At 42.4% G+C, this 20,660-nt stretch overlaps 1 protein-coding gene and 1 pseudogene across 24 annotated transcripts in view; one reads left to right on the top strand and one right to left on the bottom strand.

Annotated features, from left to right (window-relative positions):
• Kcnma1 (potassium calcium-activated channel subfamily M alpha 1) overlaps positions 1 to 11,838 on the bottom strand; it is an 888,761-nt gene extending 876,923 nt beyond the window's left edge. For all 24 annotated transcript variants that reach the window (XM_048801821.1, XM_048801797.1, XM_048801798.1 and 21 more), the window contains exon 1: positions 11,726 to 11,838. In XM_048801821.1, the coding sequence (XP_048657778.1) occupies positions 11,726 to 11,742 (17 nt within the window). In that variant the 5' untranslated portion in view covers positions 11,743 to 11,838. The remainder of the gene's footprint in view (positions 1 to 11,725) is intronic.
• Positions 5,118 to 6,100, top strand: LOC107158117 (annotated as a pseudogene).
• Positions 11,839 to 20,660: the final 8,822 nt, after the last annotated feature.

Here is a 20,660-nt window from a genome sequence, read left to right as displayed (position 1 = left end):
GGGAGGATATGATTCTCTTCTTATTTTACTGTATTTTTCTATCCTTAGATAATAATCATATAATATGTTTGTAACACTTCAATGGATTTTTAAAGTTGAATTTTTATGGCACCAAAAAAACCTAGACCAAAATATTAAGTAATAAATCAGTGAAATTATACACTTAAAAAACTTCTTGGATATTTCTTCCTGATTTATTTTATAAACTATAAGTTCACTCATACTTATAAAAATCACAGAAAAAATAACAGTTTTGAGAGCAGTGTTTCTTGTTGGCTAAAAATCCTCTAATTCTAGGATATTTTATACTAGTCAAATGAACAAGGTCATTAGTCATGTTAAAATGTTAAATTCATTAATAGTAACAAAAGGATATTCAGAAAATAATCTTATTTTCTGAACTGAAGTCTTGGGAATTCTACAAGAAGTCCACATAGAAAAAAATGGTGTGGTTCCTAGTAAAACATATGGCCTATGGAAAGGACAATGACATGCATACTGGATACCCATGAAGATTCGATGCGTTTAACAGCACCTTGGGTTTAACACAAGTATTTTAATGCCTGTGGGCCAAGTTTAGCCCATAGTCCTTTTTTGTACGTGGAGTGTTTTGTTGTTGTTTTGTTTTGTTTGAAGTGCTGGGATTAAACCCCATATTTCATGCATGCAAAGCATGTGCCCTACCACTAAGCTATATCCCAATCCCCTGAAAATACAATTTTATTGGAATGTAGCCATACATTCAGTTATTGCCTATTTCAGAGTTCAGGCTATGACAGCAGAGAACTCCTGGCCCACAAAGCATAAAATCTTTACTCTAACACTTTTCACATAAATTTTGCCAATTCCTTGTTTAGTACCTCAAAGTCTCTTGGATACCATTTGCATAATGCCACTAAAGACTTGATATATTGGTGGAACATGGATCCCTATGTGCAATCCCCTAGCAACAAGAAAAACAAATGTTCAAAAGCAACACGTCTCCATAATATAATACAAATCTGCATGCAATCAAGAGGAGGGCCTTTCATAAATTGCTAAATAGGTATTTTTCAATCAAATTGCAAAAGGGGATGCAAAATACTTCAAAAGGTTGGCACAGTGCAAGATTTCCAGTGTTAACAACAAACAGGAAGGGAGAAGAAAAGCCAAAATAAAGTGGAAAGACAAAATCTACGAACAGCCTATTTCTACTAAGGAAGTGATGAGATATTCTTAACACTAAGAACCACAAATTATTCCAGTAAAAACTAAAGTGAAAAGAAAATTAGAATATTCATGTTTTGCTGGTCTACCATGTATGGATTGCAATAGTACCAGATTAGAATGGAGTGATCCTAACACCAAATAGGAGATAAAATCTACTTTGATGGTATCATTTAAAATATTCTCATTTAGGCTATCTGAAAGAAAAAAAATCTAGGTATTATTTATTACATAATTTAAGAGAAAATAAAAAAGCTCATCTATCCAAGCAAGCCCCACACTTGCTGTAGGTCTCCCTACAGGGACAGGTGCAGAGAAAATGAAAATTTTGCAAATGGAATAAGATTTTCCTATTTGCTATAATAGAATAATAATATTCTGAACCAAAGTCAGACTTTTGTATTTCTTTTTCTAATGACTGTAATGTTCTTTTTAATCAATTGGAAACTACATGTCTCTAAAAATTTATTTAGGTTTCAATAAATCAAATAAAATATTAACAAAAACCAGCATCCTCATCATAACTACAAAAGAACCCTCAACCTTGCCTCTTCCTGACTAATGTCTTCCTTTCACATCAAGAAATCATTAGGAAGAAAAAATGACTTTTATCAGGGTCAGAACCCCAAGAGTTATTTTTGGGAAAATAGGCAGAGAGGAAGAGAAGCCTTTGGAGAGAGACTCAAGGCCACTGGAGACTAGAAGAAAAGATTCAGGAACATGTTTTTGCAAGAACAAGGGGCCGTCACCAGGCCATTGATCTATGATAGAAGGTCCTTTTACTCTGTGATCAGTACCCTTCCCCTGCCTGATGTCAGACAGCACACTGGCCTGAAGTGTACAAAAGCTGCCACTCTTCATCTTAGACTTTTTATCTTTTCATTTTCTCCTCTTAAAAAAAAATAAAGAAAGAAAAGAAAAGTCACAGCAGCCCAGTGCTGGGCTGGATCCCCAAATCACAAAACACTTTCTCATGTTATACAGCCAACAGCATTACAACACCATTTCCCCTGCATCAACCTTAAGGAATGTCCTTTGTTTTAATGATTATAATAGAAAAATGAAATACTGTTGCCCTAACTGGAAGCTATTTTACTTTATTAAAAAACCTTTACAAGCCAGGAGCAGTAGCCCACACCTGTAATCCCAGTGGCTCAGGAGGCTGAGGCAAGAGGATCAAGTGTCCAAAGCCAGCCTCAGCAACATAGCGAGGCACTAAGCAACTCAGTGAGACCTGGTCTCTCTAAATAAAATACAGAATAGGGCTGCGAATGTGGCTCAGAAGTTGAGTGCCCCTTGAGATCAATCCCTGGTATCAAAAGGAAAGGAAAAAAACAAAAAAAAACTTTTACCCTGTCTGCTTCAATATAGCCCATTTGACTCCACTTGACTGTGAAATTTTCTGTCCGTCCCCTCCTGGATTCCACACACTTTTTCTCCAATTCTGTTGAAAACATTTTTATCAGCAAGCCCAAGAAAACCAAGTGTCATCATGTAGGCCATAAGATACAAGCCTCCGCTGCCACCTGATTTTCCTCCCCCTCTTCCACCTGCCCCTGACCTCTCCTCCACTTCCTCTTTCTCTCTTGCTGAATCACTTACTTGCCCTCCTGACCCAAGAGCCCCACACAGTACAGGTGCCCAGCCAGAAGCCCCAGGCAGGCTGCAGTCAGGGTCAGATGAGACAAGCCTGCCTTTGAGGGAAAGGCTTCTGAGAGAAAAGCCAAAAGCCAACTGGCAGACACAAGTTCTCTCCTTGTAGGGGCCAAGTCCCACTCACAGATCAGGAGAAATACTGGGTAGCAGCTCGTGCTAAGAAGAACATAGGCTTAGAAAACAGCTGTGCCTGCCTTCCCTCTTCTGACTCTATGACCAGTAAATGGTGGGCCTCCTAATCCCTTTTCCCCATTTTAACATGGAGAAAATAATCTTACATTAATAATCATTCTGAGGATAAAAATGAGATAAGGTACTTGGAACACAAGAAAGGAATCCATAAAAGATATGTTACAAGAAAATTTACCCAGGGATTCTGTCTACCCACAGAGACACAATATCATAATTAAAGAGAATCTTCTTTTTCTTTTTCTTTCTTTCCTTTTCTTTTCCTCTTCTTTTTTTAACAATCTCTTTTTGAAAGCTATTTTGGAGTCAAATTCTCTCAAGATTGAAAAACAAGAAGAAAATCACCAGCTGACACTACAGCTTTTGTGCTTAAAATTTTCAAGATTAGACTCAGTCTTGATAGTGATTTTGGGGTTTTTTTGGTGTTTTTAATCTAAAAACTGTCTATAAGATTTTTAAATGGTAGAAGGGAAATTAATCAGGGTTGCCTATTAAACATACCAGAAATCAGTCACTAAGGTAGCTGAAAACGTAACAGTTACCAGGTGACGGGCCTGCTTGAACTTGGAGAAGGTGTTTGAGGGTTTGGGCTGGACATAGTCCATAATCTTAACCCTTATGCAGATATCTTATTAAAATACCTAAGAGGAAAGAGGAGGAAATGATCAAATCTACATTTAAATAGTTGTTAAGAGAGTTCCTATAATAAAATGTTCGGAGTTCACATCTTGAAGTCAAATCCGGAACTTTCCAAGTGATATTGTAACTAGGAGATGTTTATAACACAAACACCCAAGTCATACTGCTGCACTGTTTGACAAACCTCACTCCACAGGGGCATAATATAGGGAATTCAGGACATCTTCACTCAGGAAGGAGACATGGTCACAGAGGCTTGCCACACAACAGAGAGGACCAGCCTTTTGTCCAACACACCATCACTATGCAGAAATTATCTCCACTGTCCTAAGAATTACAAAGACATCCCTGTTTTAATTTCTATATTTAAATTGTTATTCGAAACTTAAAATAAGGAAGCCCCGTGAGATCAATGTCATCAAATTAAAGTTTAAAGGTACGAATGCTCATGAACTGCTTACAAGGTAAGCCATGCTTTACAAATGGCCACAGGTTAGAATATCACAGAGGATGTGATATCACTGAGCACCTGTGGCTGGTCATGCTCAGTCACACTTAACTGAGTCTGACTTCTTCCTAGACTTGAACATCATCTCAGGCCTGAGAAGGCTGAAGTGTGATTGTGAGAAACATCAGCTTTCACTTTGTGAGCCAAGCACAAGTGCCGAAGAGAGAAATTTCTGCTTGAGAAACTTCCTAATACACCGTTGTGTGTCCTTTGTGGGCCTTGCAGCCCTGTGTGCTGGCACACTTATGCAAGGGAAGATCTCATCCCTGACAAGTCAGTTCACAGGAGGAACGGACATGGCCACCTCCAAGCAGATTTAAGGGACTTGAACAAAATCAAGTTCCTCAATTTCACAAGTACTTCAACTACACGTCTGCCACTAGTTCTTCCTATTCTCTTAAGAGTGACCCAACATGGTGACACCAGGTGGGACCTTTCTTTGTATTCTACATCCAGGTAGGCAACCAAAACCAACTCTTGTGGTCTTAAGGGCCAGATTATTTTCTTTCTCCCAAGTGTAATGTCATCATTCCTAGTAGGCAGAGAAGTACTTATTGGGCAGCTGTTACTCTGTCTGGGATAGCTGGCCTACAAAATGTAAAGTCAATCTTCTGGAGTGAATACCAGTTCTAAAAAACAACAACAACAACAAAAAAAAAAAAAAAAAAAAACCTTCAGTACTGTCACCACGGTCAGAAGAAATTGTCCCTAGAGTATGTCTTATTCAGAATTGGTACAGGGTACAATGTAGGTAACACGTGGTCTGTCCTGGGTCTTAAGGTGGTTAATAAAGTAGTTAATAGGCTGGTTAGAGTATCTGGGCATCCGCACGTGGTTGAGTAGCTGAGACTTGGGGCCCCACTCTGAAGAAAAGTAACTTCAACTATTTGCCTCAAAGCCAGAGGACCTAGCCAGAGCCATGGAGGGCCAGAGCATGAAGGCGCTGCTGGCAAAGGCTGAGCAAGACGAGGCAGAGAAGCGGCAACGCATCACGGTGCACCAGGAGCTGGAGCTGGGGTTTGACCTGGACAACCTGCTGGCTTTGGACTGGGCCCCACTTCCACTGTGCTGCTGCCACTGGCCCCAGGCAGAGCTGCGGGCCCTGGCCTGGGACAATACCCAACTGCTCATCAACCAGCTGTGGCAGCTGCCCACCTAGAGTGTGGAAGAGAAGCTGGTGGCCAGGCTGCCCGAGCCCACCCCACGCCTGCCACGTGAGAAACCGCTGCCACGGCCAGGGCCGCTTACACTCTGGCAGCAGCTCACACTCCTTAAGGGCATCCATCCCATGAAGAAAACCAATCTGGTGTGGGACGGGGTGGGTGGCCAGTGGCAGTGCGCCTGGGATGACACCAAGGAATGGCTGATCGAGGTTCCCGGTGGCACCAACCCCTTAGAAGACCAGTTTGCAAAGCGGATTCAGACCAAGAAGGATCGTGTGGCCAAGAACAAGCACTGGCCGGCATGCATCCTACAGGACACCAGAGTCAGGAGGAGCTGAGCAGCGCCATGCTCGATCTCCACTGCCTCTCTGGGGTTCTCCTAGAAGCCCCTCCCCGAAGGCTCCCCGGGGTTCGGGCAAGACAAGGAAATTTCAGCTCCTTTGGGGGGAATTTGCAGTGGAAAAAAGAACCAGTTGGAGCTACTTCGAGTCATAAACAGCCAAAAGCCTCAGCTGGATGTGACAAGGGCCACCAATAAGCAGATGAGAGAAGAGGACCAAGAGGAGGACAATTAGCCAGAAAAGCAAGAGAAAAGGGAGCCGGCAGGGTCCTGGAGTCAAGAGGAAAGGCAGCCTGCCCAGTCAAAAGGGAAGAGGAAAGAAAGCTGGGGGGCAAGATTTCTGGGCCACCTGGCTTGGGTGGCAAGAGGAAAGGGGAACGGCCCCAAGGAGGAAAGTGAGGAAGGAACACTTCACCCTTGAACCTGTTCTGTAAAGAAAGAAATGGCTGGCATGGTGGTGCATGCCTGTAACCCTAAGGGCTTGGGAGGCTGAGACAGGAGGATTGCAAGTTCAAAGCCAGCCTCAGCAACTTAGCAAGGTGCTAAGCAACTCAGTGAGACCCTGTCTCTAAATAACATACAAAATAATGCTGGGGATGTGGCTCAATCCCTGGTACTCCCATCTTCCACCCCCAAAAAAGGAAGAAGTGTATGCTAAATGTGAAGTTTTAAGTACAGTTCCAGGGCCAGGTGCAGAAAGAGGGGGACAACTGTTTTCATTGAGCTTGAGGTTGAAGGGACAGAACTGTCCTCCCCTCAATAGAATATATAAGTGTTTGACTTGACAGATTAACGCTTTTCCCACAAACAAAAGTTTAGCTGGTGATGAAGGTTATATTTGAGGACATAAGAATTAGGAAAATAATTTGGTCATTTTACCTTTGGATCATGCAGTGAGGGAGAGTTGATTATTTTAGAGGCTTATGGTAGATTAATTTATATAGACCTTTATTTGTTATTTTTGTAACAAGCTTTTATGCTCATCAAATCTGGGAGGGGAGAGGAAAGATGACATCTTCCTAAGTCAATTTAAAGAAACTGTTGTAAAAGGTATTTAATAAAGATGTGTCTGGGGCCGGGACTGTGGCTCAGTGGTAGAGCAGTTGCCTCACACGTGCAAGACCCAGGGTTCCATCCTCAGCACCACATAAAAATAAATAAGTGAAATAAAGGTGTGTCCAACTACAACTAAAAAATAAATATTAAAAAACCCCTAAGTTAAAAAAAAAAAAAGATGTGTCTGTGTCTAAGAAAAAAAAAGGCTGTTTAGTGTTCTGGCTGACATTTTTAGTCAAATGATTCTCAGAGGATTTTTAGAGAAAATGGGAAACTGTCAGAAATAGATCAGTGAAATTTAGAATTAAGGATGACAGTTTTGTAATACAAACTTTTGAGAAAGAATAATGTTTATTATTTTCAAATGAGGAAGCACGCAGACAAGATATTTTAAATAAGATAACCTACTATTCTGTTTTTATAATTTTCTTCTCATTTATAGACTTCCATTACAGAAAAATCTTACATTTTTCTTGAAACTCCACAGCAAACTGATCAAAAACTTGTCAGACCCCGGATCTATTCCATAAAAGAGAGTGTGGGTGTGCTAATATTGCTTGATTTCAGACATGTCTGATATCAACAGACGGTGCTACTAGTAGACCCTAGTCTCACACACTGGCAGCCCGGTGCAGTTGGAGGACCCCCCAAGGAGGCTCAGACTCACCTCTCATACTGAGACATGTTCTATGTAAGGCCAGGGCACCGTGATTTCTGCAAGAGGGGGGTGATGAGGGACAAATGCTGAGAATCCTCTGGTTAACCAATGGATATCCTCAATTCAGCCCACTAACAGTGGTGCAGAGAGGTCAACACAAAGGCTTGAGCAGACGAACACAATGCATTAGTGTTATTTTTTTAAAGTAGCTGCAAAAGTTATTGAATCTGTTGAGGCAAGTCCTTGGGACATCAATAACCGCTACCTGTCTCCTGCTGGCTCTTTCAACCTCTAGCTGCAACGATCTCCTCAGACTGCCACATAGCTTGCTTATCCTTTCATAGGAATTTGACGCCTCCATGCTTTAAATAGATTTAACACAGAATTAGACTAAGTCAATAACAAATGCAAGCTCAGCTTCCATTTCTTCTCCCATGAAATCATGGCAATTTTCTGTCTTCTTATTGTTTAAGGAAAGTGGATAACCACCTGCCTTCATCCCAATCTGAGCACCTATTTTAAAGTGGTGGCATTCATCACCACAGAAAATTTGGTATGTGGTAAAGCCATCTCTGGCATCATATCTAATATTATGCAAAGACAGGTCTCTTGAGGCCTGTTTTTTGTTTGTTTTGTTTTCATATTTTTGCAAAACTCACAGCATATGAACATACCTCTTATCACCCATTTTTAAGCTGGACCTGGCCTTCAAGACCTGTGAACAGAAGGCTTCTCTTCTCTCCATTTCCCTCTGCAGCCTCAAGTTCTCTTCCCTCGTGTGATGTTCCCCCTTCAGATATTGGGACATTTTCTCTGAATTTGAAAAGGCAGAGTTCTCAGTTAAACTACATTTCCCATAATCATTAGCCAAATCTTAAAAAAGGAGACTGCAGCCCAGCCCCTATGCTGCAGATGGAGAAACAAGTGTGAGACAGTCTTTCTCATTCTCATGCACACAGATGAGATCTGGATTTAAAGTTTAACCAAGTATCAAAGTTTACCAATGGGTTTACATTTACGTCACATAATTTTTGTTTGTAGTGACAATTAACACTGTAGTTTAAAAGCAGGAACTATTTGGGTTAATGCTGTATATTGTTTGCATTGGTTGTTGTTATAATTTGTTTCCCCCTAAATGATGAGGCACTAGAAACCTTCAAGGACACTATAAGTCCACAGGATAGAAACCCTACTGCTTCAGATCCATACTGATAGATGGGGAGACACACAAACAACATGAAAAAACAAGGAAACACATTGCCCCTAAGAAACCAAGATACTTCAATAACAGAATCCATCATGACTGCAGTGGAAGAAATGTCAGAGAAGGAGATTAGAATGTACATAGTTAAACTGATATGCAAAGCAACAGACGATGTAAGGAGTGAAATCAGAGAGAAAATACACTAAAAGATCACTTCAATAAAGAGAAAGAAAGATTCTGAAAAAAAAAATCAAGCAAAAATCCTCAAAATCCTCAAAATGATGGAATCCGTAAAACAAATTAAAAATTCAATAGAAAGCACAACCAATAGACAAGACCACTTGGAAGAGAGAGTTTCAGGCAATGAAGACAAAAATGTATAATCTTGAAAATAAAGTTGACCATGGAGAAAAGATATTATAAGAGACCATGAACAGAACTTCCAAGAAATAGGGGATAACATGAAAAAAAAAAACAAATTAAAGATTTATTAGAAAGTATGAAGACTCAGAGGAGCCTTTCAAAGGAATGCACAAACTTTTCAGTGATATAATATCAGAAAATTCCCAAAACCTTAAGAATAAAATGGAAAACCAAATACAGGAGGCTTACAGGACCTCAAATATAAAAAATTGCAACAGACCCACCCACACCAAGACACATTATTATGAAAATGACTAACATACAGAACAAGTACAGAATCTTAACATTAACCCAAATAGTTCCTGCTATTACACAACAATGTTAATTGTCACAATAAACAAAATTATATGATCGGTTATTGCCCACAGTAAAAACAGTAAGTTTGCAAGAGGGTTTACAATTTCAAATATTTGACAGGGAGAGAACTGAAATAATGTAAGATGTGATGATTATGAGGGAAGAAGAATGAACAAAACTGAAAGAATAGAGATTGGCTATTAGTGGAGGAGAAAAAGAGAATCAAGGGAACCCATGAGAGTCACATTTAGAGGGAAACCAATCCAGATCTCAGCTGGGGGATTTCTCAATCCAGACCCTCAATGCCAGGCACTCCTAGAATAATACATACCAAGCTTTGAAAGAAAGTGGATACCAGCCAAGGATACTATACCCAGAAAAATTAAGCTTCAGAATTGACAATGAAATAAAAACCTTTCACAATAAACAAAAGTTAAAAGAATTCACATCTAGAAAACCTGAACTTTAAAACATTATTAATAAAATATTTCATAAAGAAGAAATAAAAAATAAAACTGAAAACCAGCAAAGGGATGAACTACACTACAAGAATAGTCAATGAAAGGAGAAACCAATACAAATTAAAAACCAGAAACAAATCAAAATGACAGGAATTAAAAAATCACTTCTCAATAATAACATTCAATGTAAATGGCCTAAACTTACCAATCAAAAGACATAGACTGGCAGATTGGATTTAAAAACAAGCCCCAACAATATGCTGTCTCCAAAAGACTCACCTCATAGGCAAAGACATCCACAGATGAAGGTAACTGAAGGGGAAAAACATCATTCACATGGATCTCATCAGCAAGCAGGGGTTTCTATCCTCATATCAGATAAAGTGGACTTCAAGCCAAAGTTAAACAGAAGGGACAAAGACACATTGCACACCATTTAAAGGAATCAAACAACAACTAGAAATAACAACCATAAATATTTATGCCCCAAACAATGGAGCATCTTCATACATCAAACAAACCCTTCTCAATTTCAAGAATCACATAGATCATAACACAATAATACTGGATGACTTTAACATGCCTCTCTCATCACTAGACAGATCTTCCAAACCTGGAATCCCAGAGCGGGAAGGGACAGCAGAGCTCACCAATTTCAACTCTCCTATTTTACACACAAGGAAAGAAAGACAAAAAGGTTAAAGGACTTCTTCAAAGTTGTGGCCTCATCCAGGCTGCCAACATTTTCCAAAACACTAATGGGCTGCCACAAAACAGAGCTGAGCTCCGATAGCATACAACATGATCTATAATTAATGACCAGAGAGAGTGCTTGGGATCACCCTTGTTTTGTATAGACAGCCTTCTCCCTCTATCCTTAATGGCCAGGAGGCTGCTAAGAGTTGTGTCATGTGAAGTTTGAGGCGTCCTTGGATTAACTTTACTAGGAAAGGTGTGAATGTTTACAGACCCACTGTCCCACTTCCTGCCTGCCGCAGGACTGCCTCTCTCATCTCGCATCACTGCACCCAAAAGTCACATACCCCTACTCCGGCCCAAGCTGCAGGTGCCAGCACCCTTATAAGAAACAAGGGACAGGATGGATCGTCCAAGTCCCAGAGGGAGCAGTTGCGGGAGGGGAGACAGGAGATGAGGGACAAGGGCAAGGGGAAAGCAGGCAGGGTTGAGGGAGGCACTGCGGCCTGCAGCGCGAGGAGGGGGTTGCAGTGCACCGGGAGAAGCTGCGGGGCTGGCGCAAGGGGCGGATGCTCGCAGCGCACTTACCTTTGTCCCGTCCCCACAGAGGCAGCAAAAGGTCCACAGGTACTTGAGCGCCCGGCAGAGCAAGATGATCAAGAGGCTATCACTGGGGGCCAAAAAGAAAGAAAGTAAGTCACTATGGAGGAGGCCAGGAAAGCCCACCGCATGCTTTGGCCCCAGCTAACGCAGGGCACCTCCGTGATCACCTGGATAACGAGCCCATCCATCTTGGGCTGGTGGAACTAGGACTAGGAGGAAGAGAAGAGGGAAGAAGAAGTGGGTGAGGGAGACAGAAGTTCAGTGGAGCAGGCAAAAGGGAATGAAGGGAAGGAAAATGGGACAGAAAATGGAAAGACAGTGGAGTGAATCTGACATAACTTTTCTATGTACATATATGACTATTCCACAGTGAATCTCACCATCTTGCACACCCACAAAAAAATAATATTTTTTAAAAATAACTATGGGTAAATGGCAGAAAGATCAATAGAGGGAGGGAGCAGTGGGTGGGGGAAGGAAAGAGGAAGGAAAAGTGCTGGGGGCTGAATTAGTAGAACAAGATATATCCCATGCTTTTATAATTATGTCAAATAGAATCTACTGTCATGTAAAAAGAAACAACTTTTTAACAAAAGGAAGATGCCACCAGGCTGAGATGGTTCGCCTGGATATTGTTACTCATTCTAAGACTCCTGCCTCCTCCGCCGCCGTTGCTCCTGCTGTCCCCTTGCCACCACTAGTCATAGCTACCATCGGGCGTCTAGCACAAGGGCTCGGGAGCTCCTCCCACCGCCAGCACCATCCCGAACCCCACCCAACCCCCATCAGCTATGTTGCTACCATTGCTGCCACCTCAGCCACCAAGCGCTGGGAAAGGAGTGGAGAGGCGCGTGCGCCAAGGTGCAGGGTGCGCTGGACGTGCAGAATAACAAAGAGTCAGCCGCGGCGCCCCACTGGGGAAAGGGAATAGAGCGCGGGTCCCTGCCTCGCTCTCCCGGGGATGCCACCGGCCAGAGCACCCAAAGCCAGTGCTCGCCTTGGGAAGCCAGCGCCCTGAGTCTGCGCCACCTTCGTGCGCCGCGCTGCTAGCTAGCTGCTCTTGGCTTAGTAGGCGGCTCCTCGTTAATAACACTGAATCTAGCCGCTTAGCCCCGACGCCCCCGCGTCAGCCCGCTTCCCTGGCTGCTCTGGGCTCCCAGTTGGAGCCCCTGTGCCTACCAGGCCGCCACCTCCTGCTAATCCGTACTCCTGGGACCTAAGTCGCTGAACTTCCTCGGTCTCCACTAACTCTTCTTTTTAAATGCCTCCTTAGGCTTCTTCTCCCGGTTCTGGCTGCCTGATTGTCCAGTGCTCCCAGCTGTCACCAGGTACAGGCCAGTTAAAGCAGGAGGGGAGAAGGCTCATGGCGCTGGCTCGCCTAGGCTCGGGCAGGGATAGGCGGGCCCCTTAGCGGGGGCTCTGCACAGGCCCCTAACCACCCCAGCGCGCAGAGTAGAGCAACCCCAGCTCAGGCTCAGGACCCATCACCTCTCTCCAAAAATGCCGCACTCACAACCCCACCAAGCGCCGCGGAGAACCCATGGAGAGGAACTGGGCGCCACGGCCAGTTTTTGCCAAAGGAGCCCCGGCTGGGGATGGGAAGGGTAGTCAGCTGTCTACTCCATCCCACAGGCTGGGTGCTCCCAAATCATTGGACTTCGACAGTAAGGAGGTCCCCACACCAGGACACTTAAGCACAGGAACCCCTAGCTTGATTTTCTCCCTGCTTCCTAGGTTCCCCAGTGTCTCACGTGTGGCTGAAGGGTAGGGCCATCTGGAAGAATGGACGGTGGTCTGAAGCCTCTGACATCAGCTGGGGATTTTTCTCCCTTTTCCTTATTAAGCAAAAGAGGCTCCTAGGAGAGTAGGCAGAGATGATGGTGGAGACAGCCGGGCCCTGGTTCAGGACCCAAAGGATAATAGGTTCCTCAAAGGATCATTCTCCTTTTATTTAGTAACAGACTCCATCAATGAGGAGGGCAGCTGGGAAAGGGGTACCCTAGGCTTCATTCAAGCTCACCTTTCCTGGTGTAGGGTCTTTCCTTCTCCCCACTTGGAGGGGTCCCGCTTTCTTCAGCAGCCCCTATCCTCTGCCACCAGGGAAATTCCGCTATTGATGTTTTCACAAGCTTTGCTTTCTCTGGACACTATCCTTCCTCCTGCTACCTGCTGGACCACATGTTTTTCCAGTGCTAATTAAGACCAAGATGATCAATCACACTCTTCCCTCATTGCCCACAATGATTCCAATTAGGCTCATTGGTTTAAGCCTAATTGGAATTCTCAGGTTTCTTTCAGCTCTTCCAGTGGAGGAGACCCAAGTTAGCCTCCTTAACTGTAGGGGGCTTCTCTACCTGAATAAGGGTTATTCCTGCTCTTGCCGTTGGAGGCCTTAGGATGCAGGTGAGGAGAGGGGCCAGGCAAGGCCAAGCTGTGCAGAGTCTGAAGGAGATGTCTGAAGCTTCAACTGGATGATTAAGAATACCTTCATTGGGTTCAGTGTAAACATCTATTAGAGAAGCATTTAGGCCAAAGTTACAGGGGAAAATGGAACACAGTAAGATTTCCTGAGTAATTGGTATCCAAGAAGGAGTATGTAAAAGAGCTCCAGGTAGTACTTCCAGAAAGTAAAATTGTCTGAGTTTCCATTTTGTCATCTGATAGTACCTCCAGCCTTGTCCTTTGGGTTCTGCAGCCACTCTGACATATCAGTCCCATGCATGCAAAAATCCTGGGTCTTTTACCCAGGAGGGCCCCAAGGACAGCCAGGCTATGGAGTCTCCAGGGCACAGCAGAGCTCCTCCATCCTGCATCCTGGGGTGGGGGAGTTGGCCTTAGAAGTGCTGTGGGGAGGTTCAGGGTGACTGCAGCATTGAGGTTCCTTTTACTTTTTTAGCTTTTGAAATGGCCACACTTTGCTGTCTTTGTGTCTCTCTATAGGCAAAGAAAGTTAAGGACTTTCCTTAAATCAGGTACAAGGTTTTAAATTTTAAAACAAAATCCCTGTGTATTTAAAAAAAAAAAAAAAAAGCAGCAAAGGATAAGACTATCTCTCCAATGGGGTATGACACCTCTAGAATGGATTTCCTCACTTGCAAAATTGAACTTCTGCAAACAACAGGCCCTCTGGGTTCTTCCTAGATGACTCCAACATCTTGGGCCCCTGTGCAATGCCAGTATCAGGGCGGTCAGCAAAAGGATACTGGTCTTCTATCTCCCAGTGGCAAAATACACAGCCCTGTCTCTCCTCCATCACATTCGTCACCTCAGTATCCTTTGAGAAGTGCTGGAAGGCCCCTCAGACACCACACCATTGTCATCACGCCTGACTTTACTGATTGAAACTTTTAGCAACTTCTGCATCCAAAACTGCCCCTTTGTGGCAGTGAACTGTCAAACTCAATATCTTCTGTCCCCACAATCCCTAGTCCCTCACCAGCTCCGTGCCTGGTAGGTGTTGAAAGAAAACACCACCCTCCACTGGGGACAGATGACATCAGGCCCAGCTCTCTCCAGCCACTTCCACTCTGTCCAAAAACTTCTGTGCCTTGTTCAGAGAACCTGGCAACTGGTCTTGCCAGTGTAGGAAGAGGCCCTGCCTCGACCCAATGGATCCTCAAACTTCAAAGGAACCTTAGACATTTTCCATTGGTTGTGTTCCCTCATTTATAGAACTGGAATAAAAGCAGGGACTGTGTGTCTACCTCAAAAAGTTACACATAAGTATCGTGAGGCAGCCAGCACGTCGCCAGGGTAATTTTTCCTTCAGGAGAGGATAAGGCACCTGAGACAATAGAGTCTGAAATAGCTAGCGAAGAAATAAGAGGCAAAGTTAGAACTAGTTTTAAGGGAGCACCTGATAAGTCCAGCCCACATAGGAGCTGGAGCTGAACAGCTAGAAAATGTCTCTGGTGGTTTATTAAGGTTTAAGGGGTGGAGTCTTTCTTCATGATGTTTTGCAGTCAACAGATTGATTGGCATCTTTGCAGGCCACACCCATCTCTGAGAGGTTGTGTGGCTCTGTGGCTGCAGCAGGTCATCTCCGGTGCTGTGTGGGACTTGTTGGCAGAGTTGATAGGAGCTCACATGAGTCTGAGCGGTCTTAACCAGCAGGTCTGCCGCTGGAAGTTCCCAGATACCAGATTTTCCTATTCACTGGCTGTGATGCCGGTTTGGTCCATACATAGTCCATGCATGACTCTCAACATATAAGGATTGCCGCAGTCCGGCTGCAGCAAAATGTTTTTGTGTTTTCTTTCAAACTGTTACTGGGCACAGGGAGCAAGAGCCTGAGAGACTGTGCCTCCAGGTCAGGTTTGGATTTGGGCTCTCGCAGTGGCGTCCTGCTCCCCGGGCGGGGGGCGGGGAAGAGCCTGCTGCCGCCGCTTGGAAAAACCTTGCTGCGCCATGAGCGTTTTGCGCATGTGGCAGCCGCCGAGCGCCGATTCACGCACCCTCCGGTAACGAAAAGTATTCAGTAATAGCCTTTTGCTGCAACTTTTTTCCTGATAATCCTTCCTCCTCTGATAATCTTTCTTCTTCTGAACTTTCTGTTTCTTTCTGACTAGAGTTCCTGGGCTTCCATCAACACATGCCCTAACTGCTCTTGGTTCCACTGGGGTGCCTCCTTCCCTTAGTAATTTACTTCTCACCCCTTCCATATTTTCATCACAAAGAGAATACAATATTTCAAGACAAAACAAGACACAAACATACTGTATCAATCTTCTCCATTTTCTCAAAATGGCCATTTTTCCTCTCGCCCTATCTGCCTAGGGATGAGCAGATTTGCTCCCGTTCTATCTATGGATGGGCAGCTTTTTTTCGTCAACTTACCCCCGAGTGTCCCGGGGCTCCCCGTACGGGCCACCATCTGCCGCAGTCCGGCTGCAGCAAAATAACCAGGGGGGACAAATAACTTGTGTACGTTGATACAGCAGGAGTGGAAGCCATTTATTGCAGGACAGGAGCAGTATTTATACATTCCACACAGCTTATCTAATTAGCATAAACTAGATACATCAGTCAACCAATAAGGAATCTCCACACTTAATGGCTCGCTGGTGTTACTTCACAAACCACTCCCTCTGGCATTTTGCCAGGCCACCCAGACTTGTTTACAGACTCTAACATTTCTCTGGCAAAATGCCAGGCGCCATCCTGACTTGTTTACAGACTCTAACAAGGATGAAAAAGAAAAACACAATACAGATCTTGGCTGTGGTTACTATGACCTGAAAAAGTGGACAGATTCCACACACCATACACCCAGACTCATGTGTGTGCATGCAGCCTGCTCTGCAGGACATGCAAGGAGGTGGGATTGTGAGCCCCTTCCCACCTTTGCTATCTGCATCCCACAGGCCCCTCAGCTGGGATGAGGAATGAGGCAAGGTAATACAGTTGCATCTGCACTCTGCTGTGACCTTGACACTGCACTCAGAGGGCCCCAAGGACAGCCCGGCTATGGAGTCTCCAGGGCACAGCAGAGCTCCTCCATCCTTCACGGGGTCTCAGGCCCTGTCACCCATAGCCACTCATTGTCTCTCCACTCCCTGGATGACCTGGAAAATGGAAGGAGTACAGAGAACCACCTGCAAATAGTCCCAGGTTGGGTACTGAGTGCCATTGTATAAGAACCAAAACTAAAACAAAAGTAGAAACTCCTCTCTCTATTCTAAAAACAATATAGGACACCTATCTGTTTCTAACTATATTTAAAAGCCTCCCAGGAAGGAAAGCAGCCTCTTTCCAAGCTGCACTTGTATATGTGGCAGCTTTCAAAGCAAACCAGAGGTTTCAAGTTTCTTAAGTATTCTAATCTGAACAATCCTAACTGACTTAAGGGAAATAAAATAAGTGCTTAAACATACAGATTAAAAAAGCGGAATGATTAAAAGCCAACAAGGACCTTTATTTACCTAAGTGTTGACCCAGGATCACAATTATTGTGTACTGGATTTTCTTTTTCCCCAGCCTGGACCCAGTTCCACTACTCACACTAATCTTGGCTGCTTCTGCTCTAGAGAAGCCAGGTGGTGACTCTTTAAGTGATCTAACGCCCTCTTGTGGCTGTTGGTAGCACACCACTGTTGGTCAACCTTGAAACCGGAAGAGGGACACAGATTCAGGCAACCAATGATCAAAGGATACAAAATTTCACTTAGGAATTCGTTTAAGAGATCTACTGTATAACCCAGAGACTGTAATTATACTTCAAAGGATACAATGTATGCTCAAAAGAGAATAAATGCTAGGTTTTCTCAGCACAAATAATTGATAAAATGCAAATACACACACACACACACACACACACATATTTGCTTTATTTAACCATTCCACAGTGTGTGTGTAAGTGTTTCAAAATGTCATGTTGTACTTCATAAAACACACAACCTCTGTGAGTTTAAAAAATAAATAATGAAAAAAGGGAGAGGATGACCACCACAATAATATTAACCATTCAGTTACCAGATCTACCAGAAGATAAACTGTTGGGATGAAGGCAGTGAATGATGTTCATATCATTACAGGATTGGATGTCAGATCTTAGCTGAAATGATCATTGATGTTCCCACCCTTGCTTAAACAGTCAACAGTACTCCCTTTTCTTATCTCCATTAGTTTTGCTAATCACTTTATGATATAATAAAGAGCAATAGCTACTCTCCCGTTTTACAGATAAGGAAACTGAGGCTTAGATCTGTGCATTACTTGACATGACAGGAGAATCTGCAACTGCTGGAACAATTTGTGCCTTTGTGATTTATAATGAAGGAGACAGACTTCCGAGGCCCAACACTCAAAACTAGGTCCCAGGGTCTCTGAATGATAAAAGAGAACCCTGGTTCTGGAGATGGAGAGAGGACAGAGAATAGGCTTTAAGCAGTTTTGTTTCCTTATTTCCTTATTTATTTTTCTTTCTTTTTGCTATAAGAGTAACTTCATTTTAATGTTTTCATTCAAGAATTATTTTTATTATCTCTCCACAAGGAAGCTATAAAAGCACCTGTAAAAACATTGAAAAAGCACTTTAAAACATGGACTGATACTGGGAAGTGATGGGGCACACCTGTAATCCCAGCAACTCAGGAGGCTAAGGCAGGAGTTATCACAAGTTTGAGGCTAGCCTCAGCAATGTGGTGTGCCCTAAGCAACTTGGCCAGACCCTGTCTAAATAATAATAATAATAATAATAATAATAATAATAATAATAATAACAACAATAATAATAATAATAATGGCTGGGGATGTAGTTCAGTGATAAAGCTCCTATAGGTTCAATTCCCCCAGTACCAAAAAAAGTAAAATGAAATAAAATCCTGGACTGATATAATACAACTGTGATTTACAACTAAGAATAAAATGATAAATTCTATGAGATAGAATTTCTGAATGATTTTGATGGGAATTCACTAGAAGTAATCAGAAAGATTTAAGGATTTTATTTTTCAGCCTGGGAATAGAGCACATGCTTAGCATATTCAAGGTTCAGTATTTGATCCTCAGCACCAAAACAAAACGAACAAAAATATTTCTATTTCAACCCTCAATCAAGTTTTGAAAAGCAATACTTTATTTTTTAGTGTACTACTCATTTGTTATTATGACTTTAAGGATACCAAAGAAAGAAGAACAAAGGGAAATAGTGCTTCTTTTTTTTTCTACAAGGTCTGACTCATCACTGTAACAACACTGAAGTAGTTTCTTTAATTTGGAGATCAAAAAGCTCACGTTTTCTCTGCTTAGAGAAACTATTGGTTTTCCTAATGTGTGTCTTCACTTGTTATTATATCCTTTAGGTAAAAAGTCTGTTTCATTAATCCAAGGGGTAACTATAGATCTGCCATCTATAGAAGGATCCTAATAACAGTTATAGATATGTAATGTACTTTGTCTTTTTATTGGGTTTTTGTTCTTTTTTATTATTTTATTTGTTCTTTTTAGTTGTACATGACAGTATGTTTTGACGTAGTTATGCAAACATGGAATATGTCTTTTTCTAATTAGGATCCCAGGCTTCTGAATATACATGATGTGGAGATTCATATATGTACATATTCATACATCTACATAGAAAAGTCATCTTAGATGCATTCCACTGTCTTTACTGTTCCTGCTCCCCCTTCCCTTCATTCCTTTTGTCTAATCCAATGAACTTCTATTCTCCCCCCGCACACACACACACCTTACTGTGTGTTAGCATCCACATATTAGAGAGAGCATTCAACTTTTGTTTTGGGGGCACACTCCTTATGTCACTTAGCATGATAGTCTCCATATTCATTCAATTTCATCATTCTCTAAGGCTGAGTAATATTTCATGTGTATATATATAAGACATGTTCTTTATCCATTCATCTGTTGAAGGGCACATTTGTTGGTTCCATAGCTTAGCTATTGTGATTTGAGCTCCTATAAACCCTAATGTGGCTGTGTCACTGTAGTATGCTGATTTTAAGTCCTTTGGCTATATGCCAAGCATTAGGATAATGGTCAAACAGTGGTTCTATTCCAAGTTTTCTGAGGAATCTCCACATTGCTTTCCAGAGTGATTGCACCAATTTGCAGTGCCACCAGCAATGTATGAGTGTACTCTTTTCCCCACAGCATTTGCTGTTGCTTGTATTCTTGATAATTGCCATTCTTACTGGAGTGAGGTGAAATATCAAGGGAGTTTTAATTTGCATTTCTCTAATGGCGAGAGATGTTGAACATTTTTTCATATATTTGTTGACTGTGTATTTCTTTTTTGAGAAGTGTCTGTTTAGTTCTTTTGCCCATTAATTGTCTGAATTATTTGTTTACTTGGTGTTAAGCTTTTTGAGTTCTTTGTATATCCTGGAAATTAATGCCTTATCTAAGGTGTGAGTGGCAAAGATTTTCTCCCATTCTGTAGGCTCTCTATTCACATTCTTGATTTGTATGAAGAAGCTTTTTAGTTTGATGCCATACCATTTATTGACTCTTCATTTTACTTCTTGCACTTTAGAGGTCCTGTTATGGAAGTTGGTTCCTAAGCTGATATGATAGAGAATCAGGCCTACATTTTTTTTCTAGTAGGCACAGGGTCTCTGGTCTAATGCCTAGGTCCTTAATCCACTTTGAGTTGAGTTTTGTGCAGGATGAGAGATAAGGATTTAATTTCATATGTTTCTAGAATTTTGACAATGTCTTCAAAATTTTCTATTATATTCAAGTATAAATTTTCAAAGTAGTTTCTGATTATCTGCTGTATATCAGTAGTGTCTGTGTTGATATTTCCTTTTTAATCACAAATATTAATAATTTGTGTTTTTCCCTTTTTTTCTTTTTTTTAATTTTTATTGTTGGTTGTTCAAAACATTACATAGTTCTTGATATATCATATTTCACACTTTGATTCAAGTGGGTTATGAACTCCCATTTTTACCCCATATACAGATTGCAGAATCACATCAGTTACACATCCATTGATTTACATATTGCCATACTAGTGTCTGTTGTATTCTGCTGCCTTTCCTATCCTCTACTATCCCCCCTCCCCTCCCCTCCCCTCTTCTCTCTCTACCCCCTCTACTG

Source organism: Marmota marmota, unplaced genomic scaffold (genome assembly GCF_001458135.2).
Source record: "Marmota marmota marmota unplaced genomic scaffold, marMar, whole genome shotgun sequence".
In the NCBI taxonomy this organism is placed as follows: Eukaryota; Metazoa; Chordata; class Mammalia; order Rodentia; family Sciuridae; genus Marmota; species Marmota marmota.
Note: the sequence above shows the minus strand (reverse complement) of the source record. Positions and strands in the feature narration are given on the sequence as shown.